At 42.6% G+C, this 21,925-nt stretch overlaps 2 protein-coding genes across 5 annotated transcripts in view; both read left to right on the top strand.

Annotated features, from left to right (window-relative positions):
* med13a (mediator complex subunit 13a) overlaps positions 1–2,898 on the top strand; it is a 42,365-nt gene extending 39,467 nt beyond the window's left edge. For all 4 annotated transcript variants that reach the window (XM_061298583.1, XM_061298584.1, XM_061298585.1 and 1 more), the window contains 5 exons: positions 684–872; positions 983–1,125; positions 1,205–1,369; positions 1,540–1,640; positions 1,861–2,898. In XM_061298583.1, the coding sequence (XP_061154567.1) occupies positions 684–872; positions 983–1,125; positions 1,205–1,369; positions 1,540–1,640; positions 1,861–1,993 (731 nt within the window). In that variant the 3' untranslated portion in view covers positions 1,994–2,898. The remainder of the gene's footprint in view (positions 1–683; positions 873–982; positions 1,126–1,204; positions 1,370–1,539; positions 1,641–1,860) is intronic.
* A 1,344-nt stretch (positions 2,899–4,242) lies between these two features.
* Positions 4,243–15,309, top strand: ints2 (integrator complex subunit 2). The gene is made up of 25 exons (XM_061298609.1): positions 4,243–4,618; positions 5,086–5,380; positions 5,453–5,591; positions 5,690–5,792; positions 5,870–5,983; positions 6,355–6,485; positions 6,615–6,785; positions 7,306–7,526; positions 7,590–7,715; positions 7,827–7,898; positions 8,405–8,519; positions 8,986–9,054; positions 9,412–9,546; positions 9,609–9,785; positions 10,004–10,118; positions 10,575–10,679; positions 10,784–10,948; positions 11,050–11,251; positions 12,113–12,238; positions 12,358–12,559; positions 12,640–12,921; positions 13,915–14,022; positions 14,141–14,246; positions 14,443–14,619; positions 14,715–15,309. The coding sequence occupies exons 2-25, from the start codon at positions 5,088–5,090 to the stop codon at positions 14,888–14,890; spliced, it is 3,630 nt and encodes a 1,209-aa protein (XP_061154593.1). The 5' UTR covers positions 4,243–4,618; positions 5,086–5,087; the 3' UTR covers positions 14,891–15,309.
* The last annotated feature ends 6,616 nt before the right edge of the window (positions 15,310–21,925 follow it).

The raw sequence follows: 21,925 nt of genomic DNA, 5'->3' as shown, positions 1-21,925 counted from the left end.
CGGGATTGTGTGACGGAGTGTTGTTGGAATGAAGAGACCTACTTGCTTCCAATCTCTTTAAGATCAAATACAGCTGTCATCGCCTCGTGTGCAAATTTACGATCGCGTAAATGTGAGATGAACGCCGACGTCATTGGAAATCAATGTTTTCCATATGATATGTAGCGCCAGCCAATTTGTTATCCAAGAAACTATCCTGGGGTTTATTTTTTTTCTAATCTTTCTTTTTTTTTTTTGCTGCATTTCCAAAACATGACGTTCATTGAAGACTCTAAATTGCCCGCAAGTGCAAATAGTTTGTTTTTTCCCTCACCAGCTTCAAGCGGGGCAACTACAGGTGTACGTTTTCTATATAATTTCATACATTTTTTAATATACATATTTTTTTTATTTAACCTTTATTTACCCAGGCAAACAATTAAGAACAAGTTCTTATTTACAACTGCGGCCTGACCCAAAGAACAATGGCTCTTTGAGGGGGGTGGGGGATGGAGTGCTAAAAATAAATACACAAAACAAGGTTATATAAATACACAATCGAAAATAAAGAACAACAACCAAGAACAATAAAACTCTACAATACGACAACATATTTAAACTAACAGCTGCAAGAGTCGGTTAAAACTTGTTGCAATTATACATTCAATTAATACATTGTTTTATTCTGTTCTCCCTTCCGTTAGACTCCGTGTCGACGGGCTCAGTTTTTGGCCGCAGCACTACCCTCAACATGCAGACGCCCCAGTTGAACACTCCCCAGGACACCTCCTGCACTCACATCTTAGTCTTCCCCACCTCTGCCTTTGTCCAAGTTGCCAGCTCCAATTACACCAACATCGACACCAACATCGACATCCTTAATGCCACCACAGGTCAGATGCACTTTGCTGTTCTCTGGAGTTTATTTCTATCTTTATATTCTGCTACTTCTAAGATTGTAGAGAAAGGAATTAGAACCTCACTTTCTTTCTCTTCTACTCAGACGGATCTGACGGTATGGGCATCTTTGATCTTCTGGACCCTGAGAACGAGCTGGTGGATCCCGACATCATCAACATCTCGCCCAACACGTCGCCGGTGCATTCCCCGGGATCCCACTACCACCATGGAGGCGATGACAGTAAGGTAGGACTCTTGAATCTTTCTCGCTAGCTTTTTTTGAAGTCTCAAGTCACCCGTAAAACTAATGATGTTCATTTTGCAGGGCCAGAGTGCAGACCGCATGGAGTCTCGCGAGGAGGTGCCAAACCTCCTGCAGCAACCCCTTGCTCTCGGCTACTTTGTATCCACGGCCAAAGCTGGCCCACTGCCTGACTGGTTCTGGTCAGCCTGTCCGCAGGCTCAGAACCAGTGTCCACTTTTCCTCAAGGTATTGAGACTCTTATTGTATGTCCAAAGAAATATACACCTAACAACATGTCCATTTGCAAGAAAGATCTTGCTCGCTTGTGGAAGCTTCATTTGGGACAGAGGCAAACGGCTTTTTTGCACTCAGTCTATTTGACACCAGCTCTTTTTCTCTCGCTCTCTCCCTCCCAGGCCTCTTTGCACCTCCACGTGTCTTCAGTGCAGTCCGATGAGCTTCTGCACAGCAAACACTCCCACCCTCTTGACTCCAATCAGACCTCAGATGTACTACGGTAAACAGCACGCAAGCACGTCCATGCGTACGGCTGCAATTGCGCTGTGCTTTCATGACTTGAGGTCACAGGTCATTACTGCGTTTACCCCAGTCCTGATTCTTGATTTCTAAATGTGAATGAGGACACTGCAGATTATACACTCTTTTTTTTTTTTTTTTTTAAACTATGAATTGAGTACTATCCGTGACTCCAATACTTATATTTTGCACCCTGCTAGATTTGTGCTGGAGCAGTACAACGCCCTCTCCTGGCTCACATGTGACCCGGCGACACAGGACAGACGATCATGCCTGCCCATTCACTTTGTGGTGCTGAACCAGATGTACAACTTTATCACAAACATGTTGTAGCCCGCCATAGGAGAGACATTTCAAGAAGAGAAGTCCAAAGCGATAACTCCGTAGGGGTTTCATGACACCAGAGCGAACGAAGCACAGCGTTGGATCTCATTCCAAGATCAGTTTTGATGGTTGGTTGTCCCCTTGGCGCAAAGACATGCACTCATAGATGCGGGAATAAATGAAAAAATTATGGGAAGATCAGAGTAAAGGAACGTGGGAGAGCGACAGATTGGTTGTCATGTTTCTTTTTAGCATGGCAGCACATGCACTGGCCAGTCTGTTTTGGGAAAGACGGAAAAGAGATAAAGGGATGTACTTGATCAAGAAAATAACTTTTAAAGAATGGATTTTTGGTGTGACAGCCTAAAATTCCTTTTTATTCCTTTGGATGGAATTATATCCAAATGAAAAGCCTGCGTCTATCTTATTTATTGTATCTTTTCAAATGTATTATTTCTTAACCGCTTTTTATAAATATATATAGAGAAATATATAAATGGAGAAGGTTTATAACACCTTCTTGCTTTAAAGCAATTGGTCTAAGATATATGTAATCATCTTGCGGAAAAAAAAAAAAAGGAGAAATTATTGCAGAAAAAGGAAAGAAAGTCCCAGTCGGTTGCTTTCAGAGTATTATTTTTTTGTAATGGAGAAAGAGACTATTTGTATTGTCACAATGTACAGAAGAAGTGGAGAATTGTGAATTACAGCAAAGCTGTAGCTACGTAGGAATTGTACAGCAATGAACTTCACTGTGTTCTAATAAAGAGGTACATTGTTGTATATAGTATTTTATACCACACATTTAGACACAAAAACCAAACGGCTATCTATATAGATGATTATATATATGAATGCCATGCCAGCAGTTGGTGCTGTGGCTTCTGTTTTAGGAATAAAATGTGTCAACAGATTTTCTCCGTGCTTGTTGTGTTTATTGCATAGAGGGGGAAAGACTGGTTGTGTATTTGGTAGAGGACACCAATAGAAAGGTAGGAAAATTATTAACTATTATATAATGATCATGTTTGTTTCTATGTGCGATTTAGTTGCTGGTCCGTCCAGTGGTGTAAGACCACCAAATTCCATTTATGGTGAATTCCTGCATTTGACTTGCAAACTGTTTACGTGCCCGAAGGTTGTTTGGGAGCAGCTGGCAGTCCATTCCATGTCCATCATTGCTTCTTGCTGTCAACGACCTTTATAAATACGCAGTGGTCCTACTGTCGACTGTCATCACTCTTTTCCCAGTATGCTTTTCGGCAAGATTGTGGAACTTGCAATTTGACAGTGACTAGTCAAGTGGAAAACATATAATATAATCGGATTTCATTTCAAATCCGTATATTAAACAAAACATTTTGCTTTATTAATTTTCTATTTTTACCATTAAGGTCTACACCACTGCAAAAATAATTGGGCTTCATTCCAGGTGAATTTCATGAAACGTTCACAATCCCAGTCATGTCACACCTAAATAAATAAGAATTATTATCTGAACTTGTAAGGTTTTATAGGTTGTAGACAGAAAAATAAGAACAGCAGCTCCACTGAGGAACACTTAAATCAGAAAATGTAATGCACCAGATTTGGAGAAGCAAGATATTCCCCATCCATTTCCTCCTTTAAAAATTAAAAATGCAAGTTTACTTTTGTATAATGTCCTTTTTGTACAGTGCAAAGAGATTGATTCAGTTTTCCTATTTATTTATGTAATTATTTTTTTACTGTCATGTATACTTTACCAAAAGTACGTGAAAGCACTTGATGGTGCGTTCACGTGTCGAGCAATGCGTACTTATTTTTTTTATTAGTTGTTTGCTCACTATTTTTTTTTAGATTAAAAGCTAAAATTACTTTGCATATGTTGGCAAGATAAAAGTAATGAAATTAACATAAATAAACGCGAAGATCAACGAATATCTCCTATTATTCCTGCAAATGTATGATAATGGGAGTCAACCCATTAGTGATGTGCATTCCAGTTCTTTTAAGTGAACCGGATCTTTAGAATCAGTTCGTTCAAAAGATTCGTTCAAACGACTGGAAATGCGAATCACTCACTCACTGACTCGTTCACTCATAAATTCGTTTGTTGGTGAACGGGAAATGCAATTCACGACTCGTTCGTGAACGGGAAGTTACGTCATTTTCTTCTTCGTTTTGTTTTACGGCGAGGTGGCACCAGCTTCAATTACTATTACCGACACCTACTGGTTGAAGTCATATGAACTGAAAAAAGACTCGTTCATTCTCGTGCACTGAAAAGATTCGTTATTTTGAACGTACCGTTCACTCACGAGCCAACACTACAACCCATACAACAGCGGCACATTAGGTATAGCCTTCCACCGGTCTCGCAGTCCGAGTCTGCTCCGGCTTTCAGCAGTCTGTTTGAGCTCCTTGCACACAATCGTACTAATTCTTCTCTCTTTGCAAACCTGTCCGAGTGGAAATGGCAACACTTTAGTGCTCAAGGTGCGGGAAATGCTACGCATTTTGAGAACTCACTGACCGCTAAGGAAGGGTACTTTCTCGGACACATCTTAGCTTTGGTGCCCAGACAAGTCCGAGGTCCGGAGGCCTCCCACCTTAACATTAACCAATTGCGCTGCAATATTGCAACAAATTAAGGTAAGATAATTACTGCTGCATTTTATAATGCCCGAAATACTCTGTTTTTGCAACGCTTAGCAACCGCGTTGTTTGGCTCTGCAGGAGCGTTAGCTTTTGCTTTTAGCTCTCCAGCTAGTAGCAAGCTAAGTCACCCTAAAAGTGGCGAAAAGTGGGAATGCGCGTTATAAATTGAATTAAAACCATGTCCAACATGTTCGATCGCTGCTTTGGTGTTAATGTTACGAGCTGGACTATTTATAACACTTCCTCCTCACATACGTGTTAGCGTTTAGTCGAGCTGTCATTGTTAGTGAAGCTAAAAAGCTGACTACAAGCTTCTCTGTTTACCACCACTAATATATCTGATCGTCTTCTATTAAATGCAATGTATTATTGAAGGGATCAAGTGAAATTGTAAAACCGATCCAGCTACTTTGGTGTTGTGGTTCTGATGGTTCTCGTCGTTTTTCTTCTGACCCTTTCAGAGATGACAGACAGTGCAGGGCTGCAGTTTGTCAGCCCTTTTGCATTTGAAGCCATGCAGAAGGTGGATGTGCAGCGCCTGGCAGCTCTCAGTGACCCCGAGCTGAGGTTACTGCTTCCCTGCTTGGTGAGGATGGCTTTGTGTGCCCCGGCTGACCAGAGCCCGGTTTGGGCCGAGGACAAGAAGCTCATCCTCCGGTTGCTCTCGGGAGTGGAAGCTGTCAACTCCATTGTGGCGCTGCTGTCTGTTGACTTTCACGCCTTGGAGCAGGATGCCAGGAAGGAGCAGCAGCTAAGGTAATCCCCTCATCATTTCGGTTCTGTCAAATTAGGGAGTTTATTTCTGAACATTTTCATGATGTGAGCTAGGCACAAAGCAGGTGGTTCCAATGTGGAGAGTATTCTGGTGTCACAGCTGCAGCATGGGCTCACCTTGGAGTTCGAACACAGCGATCCGCTCAGGAGACTTCGTCTGACCCTGAGTGAGCTTTTAGCAATCATGAGTAAGGTACAGATATCATCGTCATACTCAAACTAAATTATTAAACTGTTTCTGTTCGTTTATCAAAGCAGGTCGTCAAAGAGTTGTTCATCTGTGTCTCTTAGGTGGCCGATTCCAATGGAGAATTCTTTCTGAAGTCATCAGAACTGTTTGAAAGCCCGGTGTACTTGGAAGAGGTTGCTGACGTACTTTGCATTCTACAAGCAGGTATGTAAATCTGTTAAATATACTGTAAAAAATAATAATAAATAAATCATCCTCTCCTGTGGATTTTGTCTGGACAGAACTGCCTTCCCTGCTGCCAATCGTGGACGTGGCAGAGGCTTTGCTGCATGTTCGCAACGGCGATTGGTTTCTTTGTCTTCTGGTTGCCAATGTGCCTGACAGCTTCAATGAAGGTAAATGCTCTGTCTTACATTTCTGACAACACAACCCAGGTTTACTTCACCCACCATAAACCCATCCGAGTTTTGTGTAACCGCTTTAAGTAAAGTCGATTTCACACATTGTACGCTGGCTGCTCCAAATAGAGAATTGGTGAGTTGCTATTTAACAAAGATTGCAAAAGAACATGCTGAATCTAAAAAAAAAAAATCAATGGGATGCTTTTCTCCAGTGAGCCTAATAAAATATATACATACTTAATGTTGTGATTTCAGGCATGACTTTAAGAATAAACCGAGTGTGACCGTGACAGAAGTATAATGTCCGATGATCACTCAAAGCGAGCGAGCGAGCCTACTGGAAATGTGTGCGCTTGTGTTTGCAGTGTGCAGAGGTTTGATCAAGAACGGAGAGCGTCAGGATGAAGAGAGCGTTGGTGGTCGGCGCAGGACCGAAGCCCTTAGGCAGCTGTGTCAGATGAACCCTTCACAGGCTCTCAACATCAGAGCCATGGTGGTCAGTGGGAAAAAAAACACACCATTTTTTTTGAATACCTACAGAAAAGAATGTATCAGGATCAGCCAGTTGCTTGAAGTACCACAAATTGACAGTGAAATCAAATGTTCTATTTGTATTTTTTCTTAGGTGGAGGAATGTCATCTTCCTGGCCTGGGCGTGGCTCTGACTCTGGATTACAAACCAGACACAGCAGATGAGGCCGTCAGCCCCCTCGTTTCTTATGTCAGCGGTCTGCTGCTTGGTACTAACAGCAAAGTCCGCACGTGGTTCAGCATGTTCATCCGCAATGGGCAACAGGTGAGTTCCTTTGTTTTTGATTCAGGATAACGGGGGGCCGTCGTTGAAGTCACTCGCACGCCTTGACATTCTCACGTAGCCATCATCCCTTTTTGGGATCTCCAACGTGCGTGACCTTTTGTTTTGTGCCCGCCTTATCGTCCCCATTGAGAAGGGGAAACGGTAATTTTCCCAACTAGAAGTGTGCATTTCAAATGGCACAACAGCTTCAAACAGCCTTGCTTATCTTGCCATCTCCTGACATTTCTTCTCGGTTACGGAGAAGCAGGAGCTCTTCTCTCGAAATGCCATCGCGTCTCGTATCCCTTTTGAAAAGATGCCATCGAGCCTTTCGCCGGGAAACGTTTTATAATAAGGTGTCGCCTTCTTAGCATTCAACTCTAAATTCTCAATTGCATTTTTGCTGGAGGAAATAATATGAATTTCTGGCTCTGATTGTAAGATGAGGAACGCAATGAGCTAACGGGACGATTACGCATCATCTCCTGTGTTTTTTTTTTTTTTTTTTCTCTCCCGCTAGAGAAAGCGAGAGAGCAGCTCAGTGCTGTGGCAGATGCGCAGGCAACTGCTGCTAGAGTTGGTCGCTATCTTGCCCCGCTCGCGCAGCACGCACGTTCCCAACGACGGCGACACGGATGACGAAGGTGGCTTCGGCTACTCGGGCCTCAGGGAAGAACACGTGGTGAAGGCCAGCGCTCTGCTCCGACTCTACTGCGCTCTCATGGGCATCGCCGGTCTCAGGTAAGGGAACGTAGTACTCGCTCTGATCGGAAATGAACGTGTGTGTTCGTGCTCCTGTCCCAGACCAACAGACGAGGAGGCAGAGCAACTTCTGCAACTGATGACGAGCCGACCTCCAGCCACTCCCGCCGGCGTTCGCTTTGTCTCCTTGTCCTTCTGCAAACTATTAGCCTTTCCCACGCTGGTCAGGTACACCGTGTTCAAATCACTGATCCCGAAATGAAGCACATTTCAATTTTTTTGCTCGTCCTGTTTTATATTCTTGACGTATAACACGTCTTGTGTCTCGCATGCCTCTAGCACACCCGAGCAGGAGCAGCTCATGGTCATGTGGCTCAGCTGGATGATCAAAGAAGAGGAGTACTTTGAGAGGTAAGAACGTCTGCATACACCATTTTACTTTATGGTTGCCCCCACCCATGCTTTTGTCTCTTGGTTCTTGTGTGATGTTTTATCAAGCACAAGTTCAATAAGTCAAATCGATCTATGTTGCCCACATCAATCATTTTCTAATTGTAAACTTTATTGTGTGGAAAAAGCGATACATTTTGGTGTAGCGTGAAAAGCCAAGCACGTCAATTGTAACATTACTGTGAAAGTGGAAATACTCGCTGGATAACTACTGTCCGGTGTTTAATAGAAATAACGATAATAACATTGCCCTATATGTCAAATGAAAATAAACCCATATGAGTTTTTATTGGGCTTTGAGAAAGACAATAATGATCCCGTTGCTGTTGTGTCTTATCATTTATTTGCCAATACAGTCGTCGAATTCTATGGTTGCCCTCAAAAGATAATGCTGTATTCTTTGCTGGTGCTTTGGAATCTTATCCTGAAGCAATAACTCACAAATATGTGTGCCCCCCCCCATCCAGTGCTGCAGGTGTATCTGCTTCTTTCGGAGAGATGCTATTACTAGTGGCCATGTATTTCCACAGCAACCAGCTCAGCTCCATTATTGAGTTGGTGTGTTCTACTTTGGGGATGAAGGTAAGATGATAGGTCGGATGAGGACAGTGATCAATATGTTAGTGTGTCTGACCGAATACTGCCCCACTGCGCACAGTGGCACATGTAAAGACTAAAACACTGATGAAACACTTTGAGCATACACATACTGTGTCTTTCAAGACACTCCGATGTCCCTTGCAGCAGTTTTGCCCTTTTATGACTTATTAAGTGTACTATTTTCTCCCTCATGTGTGCTAAGTGGTTTTCCCGTCTCAGTGTATGTTCCACTAAGATGTGCAATGTAATTGGATTTGGAGTCTGTTTGTTTCCGCCCTTAGGGCAACCCTATCAATTCACCATTGTGCCTGGCAAGGAGTGTTTTTTTTTTTTTTTTTTGTATGAAATATGAAAAGAGGAAATTGAAAAATAGCAATACCTCCACCGATGCCTCCGGGTTGTTTTCACTCGTAGTAAAGCTGCCACGTTTAATCTTTTTCTTCCATAGATTGCCATCAAACCGAGCTCTCTGAGTAAGATGAAGACCATCTTCACGCAAGAGATCTTCACAGAACAGGTGCTTTTGTATTCTCATCGACATTTTAATACTTCATTTTTGCAGGCTCAAGTGATTAAGTATCATTTTTAAATTGTCTGTTACCGTATTTTCCGGACTATAAGGCGCACCTAAAAACCTAAAATTTTCTCAAAAGCCGACAGTGCGCCTTATAGTCCGGTGTTTTATATATGGACCAAATTCCTACATTTAAACTGGCCCGAAGCATTGTGTCATGAAATCAATCATAAGTGGCCCGCTGAAGACTATAAATCATGAATCAAAAAGACTAGATCATTATTTTGTGATTATAAAGTAATTTGTTGCGTCTGAAGTTTGCATTGGCTGGGTCATTGACAGCATGTGTTTGGTGTGCAGGTGGTTACAGCCCATGCAGTAAGGGTTGCGGTGACCAACAACCTAAGTGCCAACATCACAGGGTTTCTCCCCATTCACTGCATCTACCAGCTTCTGCGAAGCCGAGCCTTCACTAAGCACAAAGTGTCCATCAAGGTAGACATTTTGCGGCAAATAATTGCGTCCCAGCATTCATGTTGACGTCTTTGGCTTTTAAGGACTGGATCTACCGTCAGCTTTGTGAGACAAACACCCCCATCCACACTCAGCTAATACCCCTGGTTGACGTTTACATCAACTCAATCCTCACTCCGGCGTCCAAGGCCAACCCTGAGGCCACCAACCAACCAATCACAGAGCAAGAAATCCTCAGCATCTACCAGGGCTCTTCTGTGGTAAGTCATCCCGAGTACTTTACAAGAGCCGATTCAATTTTAGGACCTTATTCAACAGAAAGGAAATACGCGAGCTAAATTTAAGCCACGAGTCGTAAAATCATACATTCACATACATGAATAGTGTAATAGATATTTTCCTTTGCTTCGTTCCTCTGTTCACATTATGATGACTGCCACTGGAGAGAAATTATTATGTCTTTTTTTTTTTCTCTTAGCAAGGGGACAGTAGTCGAGGAGGACGACAGCGCAGCTCCATCACGACCCAACTCCTTATCCTTTACTACATCCTGTCTTACGAGGAGAATCTGTTGGCGAGCACCAAACAATTGGGTGTGTAAACTTTCCAGTGGCACTCTTCCTCTTTGTCCTCTTAGTCGTAGGGGCCTTCTCTCTCCGGACATGCAGCCACTTATCCTTTCCAGTGTGTTGGCAGCTCCGTAGATAATAAATGGTGGCCTGACAAACAGCCAAGTGAGATGACTCTGGGAGATAACTAGGACAGCTTGAGGTTAGATTGTAACATTAGCAGTTCGTCGAGCTAGTATGCATTTCCTTTTCATGACAAGCTTGCCCTTCATTAGAGCAGATTTATGCCCGTCCCTTTAATTGGTCTGTTTACCTAAGTGCTCCCACAGCCTTCAAGGAAAGAGTAATGGAAGCCATCAGGAGCGCGACTGAAATTGTGTCAATAGAAAGTCACCTCTATTATGTGCACCAGCTCTTCACGAGACTCAAACGTAGTCTATGCTGTCTGTCGTACTTCAAATCCTTTTCATCTTTTGACAGCCCTAATGCAGAAGAAGCCCAAGTCGTATTCAGCAGCACTGATGGATCAGATCCCCATAAAGTACTTAGTTACCCAAGCTCAGGGGTTGCAACAAGAGCTCGGGGGTGAGTTAGCGCAAAGATCACAATGTCTATGAAGATTCTTTTCGACGATGACCTAGTAAAGCAGACGGGCTTTAAAATGTGGCTTTCTTGTTCCACGTTGCCAGGTCTGCACTCTGCCTTGTTGAGGTTGCTGGCCATCAACTACCCTCACCTGTGTCTTGTGGAAGACTGGGTGTGTGAAGAGGAGGTGACGGGCACTCTTCCCCTGCTGAGGAAAATGATGCTCCCCAGCAAGACGTGCAGATACACTCAGAGCCAGCTCCACCAGGGTGCGCACCGTCTCATTATTATAAACGTATTTGTCCGGCAGATGCTTTTATGCATTCAAGGAAACCAAACGAGGCTTCACACTTTTCTTCCCCCACCCAAGCCTTCCAGAAGTTGCCATCCAGCAGTCCGAGGTTGATGCGAATCTTGGAGCAGTTGACACTTCTCACACCGGGAGACCTTATCCCTTATTCCGAGTCCCTGACTGCCAGCATGGCTCTGCTGCTGGAACCCGCCGTTCCTCGCCGCACCCTGCAGACGCTCAACAAGCTCTGGATGGGGCTCAACACCGTGATGCCCCGCAGGTACACTATGTGAAATGAATACAATTGTCAAGGCTGCACTCTTATGTTGGAGAGATACTGCGATGACCCCATGAATTCCAAATATAACGCTGCGGGAGATTTTGAAAGTGGAGCAGAGTGTCTCTGCATTCGCTAATGATGTCATTCTTTTTGTCTTTTAACATAAGCATGCTTTGTCATAGTCGGAATTATTCTCGTGATTTTTTATTAGGGGGGGAAAAAACTGGATTTTGTGGCCTTGGTATGGTTAGGATGTTGTTTCAGTGAAAGGTTATCAACTGCTCTTGAGTCAGTGGCATTTCTTTTAAAGCACCGTTAAGTTGCCATGAGACACACTAAGTGGATTAAAGGAAGACCAAGAGTTGCTGCACCCTTGACCTGGAGCTGCTTGCTCATAGATGATTGTGAGAATAGATCAGAGATACACAGCAAGGCGAGTCTTGTCGGCCCTCACCTAAAGCTCTGGACAGTAGAGGGTCACTCTCCACGACCTCTGGCCTGACAGGAGAACTGAGCAGACATCCTATTGATCCAAATGGGTCTCTACGGGAAAACTGAGGTAGATTTCCTGAAAGGAGGAAGTAACGGATTGTTGCCAATGACAGCTTTTATTAATTCAGGAGGGAAACACAGCAATGTCTGACTTTGTGTTTTCCGCTTGTACACCCTCAGGAGTCCGGCACTCACCGTTTATGGATTATTCTATTAAACCGCAGTGAAGCAACCGTTTTGTCACTTCATACTGTTCTATTTCTTAAAAGAGAGTGTTTATAGAATCAATAAATGTTACACACTGTCAAATAAAATGTATTCCAAACAGCAGCGGGATATTGCTCCCTAAAGCAACTAGCTGTGTTTCAGGTTGTGGGTGATGACGGTGAATGCTCTCCAACCTTCGGCGAAGCTGCTCAGGCAGCAGACGTACACGCAGAACGACCTCATGGTGGATCCCCTCATTGTTCTACGCTGCGATCACAGAGTGTACAGGTACGAGACAAATTAGACCCCAATTATCCACCCTCGTTAACTCTTTGAATGGCAGCCATTTCCCCCCCCCCCAAAAAGTGCCAGACAATTTAGCGCATTCTTACTTCGGCTCTTTTTAGATGTCCTCCGTTAATGGACATCGTCCTTCACATGCTGAACGGCTATCTGCTAGCATCCAAAGCCTACCTGCACAGCCATTTAAAAGAGACGGCAGACTTTGATAGACAGAGCCAGACAGTCTCCAATCTGGGTGTGCCGGGACAGCCAGATACACCTGAGGTCACCAGGGAGGAGCTCAAGAATGCCCTTTTAGCTGCTCAGGTATTTCTTACATCATCAAGACAAATTCTTTTCTCTGTGGGTTTGGTTGTGATTTCCTGATCGTTCCTTGTTAAATCCAGGACAGTGCAGCTGTCCAGATTCTCCTGGAGGTGTGTTTGCCAACCTCTGAGGAGCAGCAGCTGGGATTCAGCACGGGGAGCCTTCTGAGGGCCATCGGTGGCCCCGTGCCAGCAAAAGCCGAACAAAAAAGCCTGCTGCTCAGAGCCAAGGAGGCTGTGAGAGATGCTGAGCCAGAGGGAGGCCTGCTCAGTGATTTGAGGGAGGTGCAGTGTCTTATCTGTTGTCTGCTGCATCAGATGTTCATCGCTGACCCCAATATTGCCAAACTCGTCCACTTTCAGGTAAGTCCATGCACAAGACATCAGTCATGTGTTGTTTTATATTTTTGGGGGGCGGGGTAAAACAGTACTAAAAACTATTAATATTTTCGATAATATCCAGAATATGACAATACCAATTGTTATTGTTTATTCCGGACATTATTACAAATATCATCTCTAATTTTGCACTGCACCAACTAGCTCTGTCAGTCATGAAATGTTGAAATTGGTATAATATATTTAGGTGCTGCCTTTGTTACGGCCGTTTGCTCTTCAGCATAGGGGACTATTTTCTTTTTGCGTCCTCTTTGGTTCAACCCGGTGTTTACGTAGGCTTCTCTGACGCACAACAAACGTTGGCGGCTACGGTGTTAGCGGAAGAGCGAGTTAAAAAGAAAAAAACAATGGCTCTGTAATTTGGAGCTATTTTGGATTTCAAATTGTGGATGAAGAGCAACAATTTGTTTCGCCAAACATGCCACAAGCAAGTTTCTTCAAAAGGCCGAAGCACTTCCAACCTCTTCCACTATCTGCAGCAGAAGCACTGCATGGTGTTTATGGCCAACTTTGGCTCCCTCAGTATTGCCCGAGTAAGTAGGCATATTTGTTTGCACATATCTTTTTATTTAAAGCACATATCACCCATTTAAATTTGTTATGAGTTGTTCATTTTATTTTCACACGCTGCCGAAATGTGAATTTTTATAGCTCGCATTTTTTTTTGTTCTTTGCATTCATAATTATATATCTGTTTTTATTTCATACAGCTGTAGAAACAGCTTATTATATTTTAACATTTACCATCACAAGAGTGCATTTGCTCCCATTCACATTTGCCACGTAAACATTCCGTTGAAATATGCTAACCTGCATTTTCGAGCGAGCGCGCTGAATGTTTTTTGCCTCCAAGCTAAGCTGCACCCTATAAATGACGTCTCATTGTTTAGAAACTATGAAGGGGCCTGTTAGATGCCACATGAGCAATATATATTTTACATATGTGGTGTCTTCCAGGGCTATCCTCAACCTCTGCTGCCTCTAACAGTGTCAGGCATCCCTTCCATGCATATCTGTCTGGACTTCATCCCAGAACTTTTGGCCCAGCCCCAACTGGAAAAGCAGGTGGGACATCCCATGGGGCCTTGGCCTGGCTTATGCCATCTGTTTGCATATCACATGAATACTTCAGAAAACATATCAAATATGTGTCTTATCAGTTGTGAATCTTATCTTCTCACAGATCTTTGCAATCCAGTTGCTATCATATCTGTGTATCCAATACGCACTGCCCAAATCGCTCAGTGTGGCGAGGTTGGCCGTCAGCGTCATGGGTACGCTTCTTACAGGTCAGAAAATGTCTTTTCTTCCCCATGTCACACATTTAAACTTTTTTTTTTTTTTTTAATATATAAATTAAATTTTGCCCACATAAGGCTGTCCTAAAATCATTCTGTGCAATTTGCTGCCACCATCTGGTGATTGTCACGTAGTGCAACATTAAAGGTCTGTAACGGTTTGGTGTTTGCATGTTCTTCTCATCAGTGCTGACCCGTGCCAAGCGCTTTGCCTTCTTCATGCCCACTCTGCCATGCCTAGTGGCCTTCTGTCAGGCCTTTCCGCCACTCTATGAAGATGTGACCGCCCTTCTTGTACAAGTAGGGCAAGTTTGTGCCTCTGATGTGGCCACCAAAGCCAGGGACATCGACCCTCTCATCGCTCGTAAGTACACATGAATGCCGAGCTGTCAAAATGCCAGAAATATATTTAGCAGACACACATTTTCCTTGATAGATGACATAATATTTGATCTTTAGGTTTGCAGTATCTGAAAGAGAAGCCTCGGGATGTTTCAGTAGAAGGAGCCAGCAAACTGACTTTACCCCAAAGAACAGCAGAGGAACTCGGAGGAGCCGACCCGGATGTCCAGATCTGTTACTGTGTCGAAGCTACATTCATGGACATTATCGGCTCCACCCTTCACGGGCTATAAATCAGACGGACAATCGATACAATATGCACTCATTGTTGTGTTTAATCTGACGGCTCAGGTGATCCTTCTCGATGTGCGAGGAAGCGCTTCGTGTACAACCGACGATAATCGACACGTGAATGAGGTGACGTCAAAAAAAGCGCTTTGATTACCGTGAAGGTAACGAAGGGCTATATACGTAAGTAAAGATTGTTAGAATTGATCAATGCTCCATCTTGAGGGGCACCATCGGTCTTTATTTTTTACATTCTGTAAATTAATAATGAGTTGTACAACAGGTTAAATTATGTTCTTACAAATGCGACACACTGAAATGCTAAGGGCCAATTTTGACGACTGCTTTTTTTAACGCATGTAAATGTGTTTTTTAGTACTGTGTCATAATGTATTTGTTTGTAATAAAACAAAGAAATGCTCAATTATTTTCTTAATGTGGTTGCTTGCTAAATTATTGCATCCTCCTAGCTATATCCAGGTAATTCACCAGAGGGCAATCTTGCCTTAGAAAATTCAACAGTTCCTCTGTTTAACTGAGCTAAATCACTGAAGAACATATTCAGAAATAAATATCAACGTCTACAATATAAATATAAAATATCCCAAATGTTTAAGCCAATAATTAAGGGTTTGTTTTACAGCCAATTTAAATCTGCACTGCATAAAGTAGTTGATTAAATTAATTAGTGAGTGATGAAGTAGAGCAAAAACCCACCAAAGGGATTTAAAGGATTTATTTATTGATGAATGGGTTACCAGTATATGGTTTGTGAATTATTGCCGCACAGTTTTTAATCATGTTACTTTGCTTTTAGCTGTGTGGATGAATTTCTGTTCAGCAGCAGTTTGTCCTGTTGCCACACTTTTCTTGATGCTCGAGGCGAGCGAGGGTGAAATCACAGAGCAGGCTGGCTTTGCTTTTAAGCACTCAAATGACAACCTCCGCTTTCTTCACTCAAGTCCAAATAAAACTTATTAAGCTCGCCTCGGGCTGTGTGTGACGGCCAGGGCCGTAGCCGCGGCGACATTCTAGCCGAGTAGCGATAGTTTCAAATTTTATTTCCCTTTAGACATAAACACTGCAAAGTCAAACATCATCCAAATTGGAACCTAATTAAAGTTGATCTAACCTAGATTTGAAATAAATCCTGTTTGTGATTGCTTGAAGGTCAACAGGATCGTTCATTGCGAATTCTCTCAAGATGCGATTTGTTGCAATGGAGGGCAGAGTGTCTTTTTAATCTCTCTGCCTTTATTTGCAGTGTAGCCAAGAATGTGTAAACAGCAATCTTGTGGAACACTCCTTCACAACAATGCCCTTGCCTCTTAAGATATCTCCCACAAGACTGCTGTTGGCAAGCACTTAAATCAGATCCTCAATGCACTTAGCTTGGCCTAGCTCGTGTCTTAGACAACCCCCCCCCCCCCCCCCCATTGCTTTTTATTTATTTATATTTTTAAACCCACATCGCTTGTACTGTATACCAACTTTTGCCACTAATAGACGGCAAGCCCTCAAGAGGCAGGAAATTAGTCTTGGTCTCTGGGTAGAGTCATCAAGGTTCGCAGAGTGTGCTCTCCCCGCTCGCTATTAAATGCATTGATGCCGAGACTAAGCTTTCTAAGTGTTTGACTTTTTGTTTATTTAGAAAGTTTCAAGAAAGGTCACTAGTGTTTTTTTTTTTTTTTTTGAAAGAACTACATAAATATTCAAATTTTTTTCCAGTGTTGGTCTGCATTTTAATTTGTGGGCCGCGTTGGCGTCATAGCTTCTTTCGGAGGCCCATTATGACTGTCAACCCAAATAAATGTATGAGCACCTCATATTATATACAGTAAAAGCTACAAAACAAACAGACAAATAACTCGTTTTCAAATCAGATGAGTAAAAACTGGTCAAATATTTTTAAAAAAAGATATTAAAAGTGAAGACAATTTGCAATTCTAGTAATGACACATGATTTTGATGCACAATTTGTCTTTGCGGGCCACGTAAAATGATGTGGCGGGCCGTATCTGGCCCCCGGGCCTTGACTTTGACACCTGTGCTGTAGTCAATGCATTTATGACCAAGATGTTAAGCAAGCCTGAATGAATATGCTCATATGTCACGTGCACATAAAATATGATGGAGCCAAGAAGCTCTCGGCTTTGAGGCAGAAATATTGTCATTTTCAAATTTGTTATCCTCATTGTGAATAGAGAATAATTGTCAACCCCAAAACAGCAAACATAAGATTTACCGCATGCTATTTTCCTCACATCTTCCCATCATTGCTTCTGCTGGAAAAAGCGGAGGGAATTGATTAAACGGAGCGGGAAGGAGCCATTTCACAGCCATTGTTGCATTTTTCAACATGTGTTAGCAAGAACAAAAGGACACGATTAAAGCTTTCCCAAAACCCTGTAAAACTTTTGATTCTCCCCCAGGGTATGCAGAAAACGTCAAGATGATGGCGTGAGGAAATTAATTGGCAGCTTGTCAGTGTTGTTTTTTTCGCATTTTTCTTTTCTTGTAAAGAGAAGCTTAATTACTGGAGATGAAGAAATCTGCAAAGTGAAGTGATTCATGCGTTGGATTCTTCCCCGCAGACCATCTTCTACTCTGAGGGGGTTTTAGGCATGCTGCCAATTAACCAAAGAGTAAAAGAAGCAAATGTTTCAGCAGGTAAAATGGCCCACTTTTCAATTGCCTGGCAGGGAATACAAGAGTTGCTATCAAGTGGTTGGCCTTGGAAGATGAAACAAAACGAACTGAAATTTGCAATTAGGTTGTATGGTGGAAGTCTCCAACAGTGCTTGGAAGTCATGAATTACAAATACTTTGTACCGTATTTTCCGGACTATAAGGCGCACCTAAAAACCTACAATTTTCCCAAAAGTCGACAGTGCGCCTCATAGTTCGGTGCGCTTTACATATGGACCAAAACTCCTAAATTTAAACTGGCCCGAAGCATTGTGTCATGAAATCAATCATAAGGGGCCCGCTGAAGACTATGAATCATGAATCAAAAAGACTATGGATGATTATTTTGTGATTATAAAGTAATTTGTTACGTCTGAAGTTGAAATTAAAAAGATAAAATGGAGAATGATTTGGATTAAAAATCAGACATGATACATTAATGGTGCGCCTTATAGTCCGCTGCGCCTTATATAAGTACACAGTTTTAAAATGGGCCATTCATTGAAGGTGCGCCTTATAGTCCGGGAAATACGGTACTTTTTTAGGATTTACAAAAGTTGCCCAGTGACCCTCTCACAAATATCAGTCAGGTTTCCGTAAATAACACAGCACAATAACTGTCATTCTTAAACGACATCATAGGGCACTTGGCGGCCAAAAATAATGTTACACTCTTTTTATAGACTCGTCAAACTCATTTATTTGGCACACTCGACCATGCCGTCTTGGAAGACTATTTTGTTTCCTTCCACTTTTCTCAACAACCACAAACAGAGAGCCCTGAAGAATTTCTTTAAAAGCAACATATGCTTTTTGTACCCGAAATATATTAGTCATAAAGCAAAGGAGATGGTCCAATTGAAGTTTAGCAATAACATCTCAAATGCCTCATATTCTTTCTCTAGCAGCAAGTCTGCAAAAGTTTGTGAATAAAGAGCAAGTTTGATGTGAGAACATTAAATAGAAATAAGAAGTTATCTCGGGAACCTGCTCGCTTCATGCAATCCTGTGAAGACCAAAGTCGGTCTTTTAAAAAACGTCTATAATTGATTCCACCCAGAGGTAACCTTAGGCAATCACCTACTTTCGCAAAAAAAAAAAAACAACTCTCCAGTGTCTGTCTTTTTTTTTTTTTTTTCATCTTCACATGTGAATAAAATATGGCGACACTAAATAATCCAAGTTTCTGTTTGATGGAACAATTTGGGGCTTTTAGTTCTTAAATCCGGTGACAGTATTTGAATTGATCATGCAGTCCCATGGCTCAAAGACCGTCCTTGAAATAAATTCGGCTGTTGTGCGGCATGGCGTGGCAGACAAACAGATGGCTCCCAAAGCTGCAGTCCTATCCATATTAATGCCGTGGTTACAATCAAGAGATCTTGTCATTAACATTGTGATTCAAGAAGCAATTATAGCTTGTGATCATCCTTCTCACTTGCTTATTGTGTGTGTGTGTGTGTGTGTATTGGTTTGTCATTGCCAGTGGGCCTTGAGCGATATCTGCGGCGTTTGGCAGCTTATCATGAGTGACTGACACTTAATGAGCTAAAGCGGCTTCCGCATTACAATGTAGATGTGTATGAAGATGCTGTTTGGACCATTAGGCGCTCACTGTTGGTTCGATACTAAAAATATATTGAAATATTGTGATTGATGCCATGCGTCGTCTTTGAGCGGATTTTATGGATTCAATTTAAAAATCAATTTCATTCCCTATTGCAGGGGTGTCAAACTCATTTTTTTCGCGGGCCGCATCGTAGTCTTCTTTCGGAGGGCCATTATGACTGTCAACCCAAAGAAATGTACGAGCACCTCATATTATATACAGTACAAGCTACAAAACAAACGGACAAATAACTCGTTTTCAAATCAGACGAGTAAGAATTGGTCAAATATTTATAGATATTATTAAAAGTGAAGACAATTTGCAATTCTAGTAATGACACACGAATTTGATGCACAATTCATCGTCGCGGGCCACATAAAATGATGTGGCGGACCGTATCTGGCCCCCGGGCCTTGACTTTGACACCTATTGCTTCAAAATTGAGAATTGTATTGTCTTTTTTTTAGTCTACTATTCAAAGAGACATGCAGAAGACAAGTGCAGTCAAGTTAATATACGAGCACCATGTCTCATGCAATATCATCTTCCTTAATGAAATGAAACATGGCTAGCAGCGGTCCTAAGAATTTGATCCGTCTTCCGCCGCTTTGTTTTGACTTTGCCTGTTCGCAGTGCGGAAGCTGTGAAATGTAATCTTATTCGCTTCTCACCATCTAATATCTGCTCAGAAAGTAAACACTAAACAGAGTGGTGTAAAAATTCAACACTTGCCTCTGAATAATCACATCGCTTTATAATAAATTGCCTTAAAGCACCTCGATACAGCTTTCGGCTAATGCCTGACTGATGATTTGCCGCATTACCCAACGACTGAGCTAATTTTTCGTAAGGGTACCCAGAGGAAATAATCCCCACGCTGAAATACTCCATCTGGGGATTTTTTTTTTTTTTAGAAATTGAGACGTAAGTAAGGCTCGAAGAAAAATATGCCATCTGTTAACACGGCAAGGCGGTTTGAGCACATGTTTAAGTGATGTCGAGCTAGTGTAGCCAGCACCTTGGGGCTCATCTCCTCGTCTGCCGTGCAGGTTCTTTGTTGCATCTCCAGTGTTGTGACAGCGCTGCCCTATTTTTCCCCTGTGGGAAAACAATGCTGCAGTTAGTCCAGGACTTTATAGACCTACAGTGCTGGCCTTTGCAATGGCATGTACTGAAGTGTAATGTGTCACCCTCGGGAGTCTCCATTAGTTCATCGACGAGGAGGTCATCGCTTTAACTGACAAGATCTACTAACGCCTGCAGTTTAGTAAACACAAAAGTTCACTAGTAACAAACTGTTGTAACACTGCAGCTCTGCTTACTTTTTGGTTTTAAGGTCAGACCATTGCTTGAAATGGTGGACAGATCTTTGGCCTGCCAAGCTGCTTTGGGGGATGTTTATTATTCTGGGCATAATTTCAACACATTTACTTACAGGCATGTTTTTTCCAGTATGAATTCACTTGCTATGTCGTAAAATGTTCTTTCAGTATATATGAAACAAGAGGAAATGGGAATACAGTAATCCCTCGTTTATCGCGGATAGTCGGTTCCCAAAATCACCCGCGATAAGTGAAATCCGCGAAGTACGGTCACTAACGAGAAGTACTGGGCAGGCTAACGAGTTAGCGGAAAGATGCTTATTCGTGATCGTGCTAATAAAACGGACTTCTAAAGGAATGTAAACGAACATTTGGAGCAATACTACATTGTCCTGCGAAGTAGCGAGGGATCACTGTATCTCAAATCCCATAGCCCAAATGCCCCACAAAATAAACAGACTTGAGAGGTCGGGCCGCGCTGATCTGCTCCGAACCGTGGAACAATCTAGCATTGCTGCTCCCACCATTGCCATTACTGACACTATTGATTATGGCCCTGGGAGTGATGATAGTATTCAGCTTTTGCCCTCCAGCGGAAGCCACAATCACGCCGAAGTGTTGCCCAAATGATAGACTGTCTCGGAAATGAAAGAGGAGGTGAGGGCTGGAAAGGGAGAGATAAGGGTGATTGAGAGAGATAGGAGAGGGGCCAGGGGGACGGGAGGCGGAATTGGAGGGCCGACATTAATATGGCTTGCTGGGTTTTTCATAGAAGCACCGGAATGTAATGTGCCGTGTGTTAAAACACAAGGGCGTAGTGTCAGAGATGTGTCGACGGCAGCGAGGCCTCTCTGGGAAAATGAAAATGTAATAATTGCCTCTTTGCCTGCGTATATTGCAAACAAGGGAGTCTGACATTTTCAAACGGTCCTGAACGTCGCAACACTCAAGTCACCCCGGCAGCCGGGCTTCTTATTTTATCAGTGGCTTTTAAATGAGTCAAGGGAGCGCGGACCTGAGCATACGGAGAAAATAATAAAAAAAAAAAATCATATGGAGTGGCTGGATAAACAGGAGTGGCAGATTTTCATCATCGTTGCATGCCAGGTGGTTCCTTGATTTGATTAGCGCAGAGGAGCTTCAATTAGCTGCAATAAAATAAAAATGGATGATGCGTTTCATCACACCGGGTTGACGGACACATTGACAATCATCATCTCCTCCGGGGATGCCAGGCACTCAATCACATTCTGCCTTGAGCGGTTAAATGTACTAATAGGATTATAATTTTCCATTTATTTAAGCAGCCCTTTCCCCCTTTTTTTTTTTATTTTAAATCTTCTATGTTTGGCTCCCACTGGCTTTGGCTTCACGCTGTACTTTTAACCGCCTATAAACCGCGTTCCTTAATAGTTTTGTGT

This window comes from Syngnathus typhle, linkage group LG15 (assembly GCF_033458585.1).
Source record: "Syngnathus typhle isolate RoL2023-S1 ecotype Sweden linkage group LG15, RoL_Styp_1.0, whole genome shotgun sequence".
NCBI lineage: Eukaryota > Metazoa > Chordata > Actinopteri > Syngnathiformes > Syngnathidae > Syngnathus > Syngnathus typhle.
This window is presented reverse-complemented; position numbering and strand designations above follow the sequence as displayed.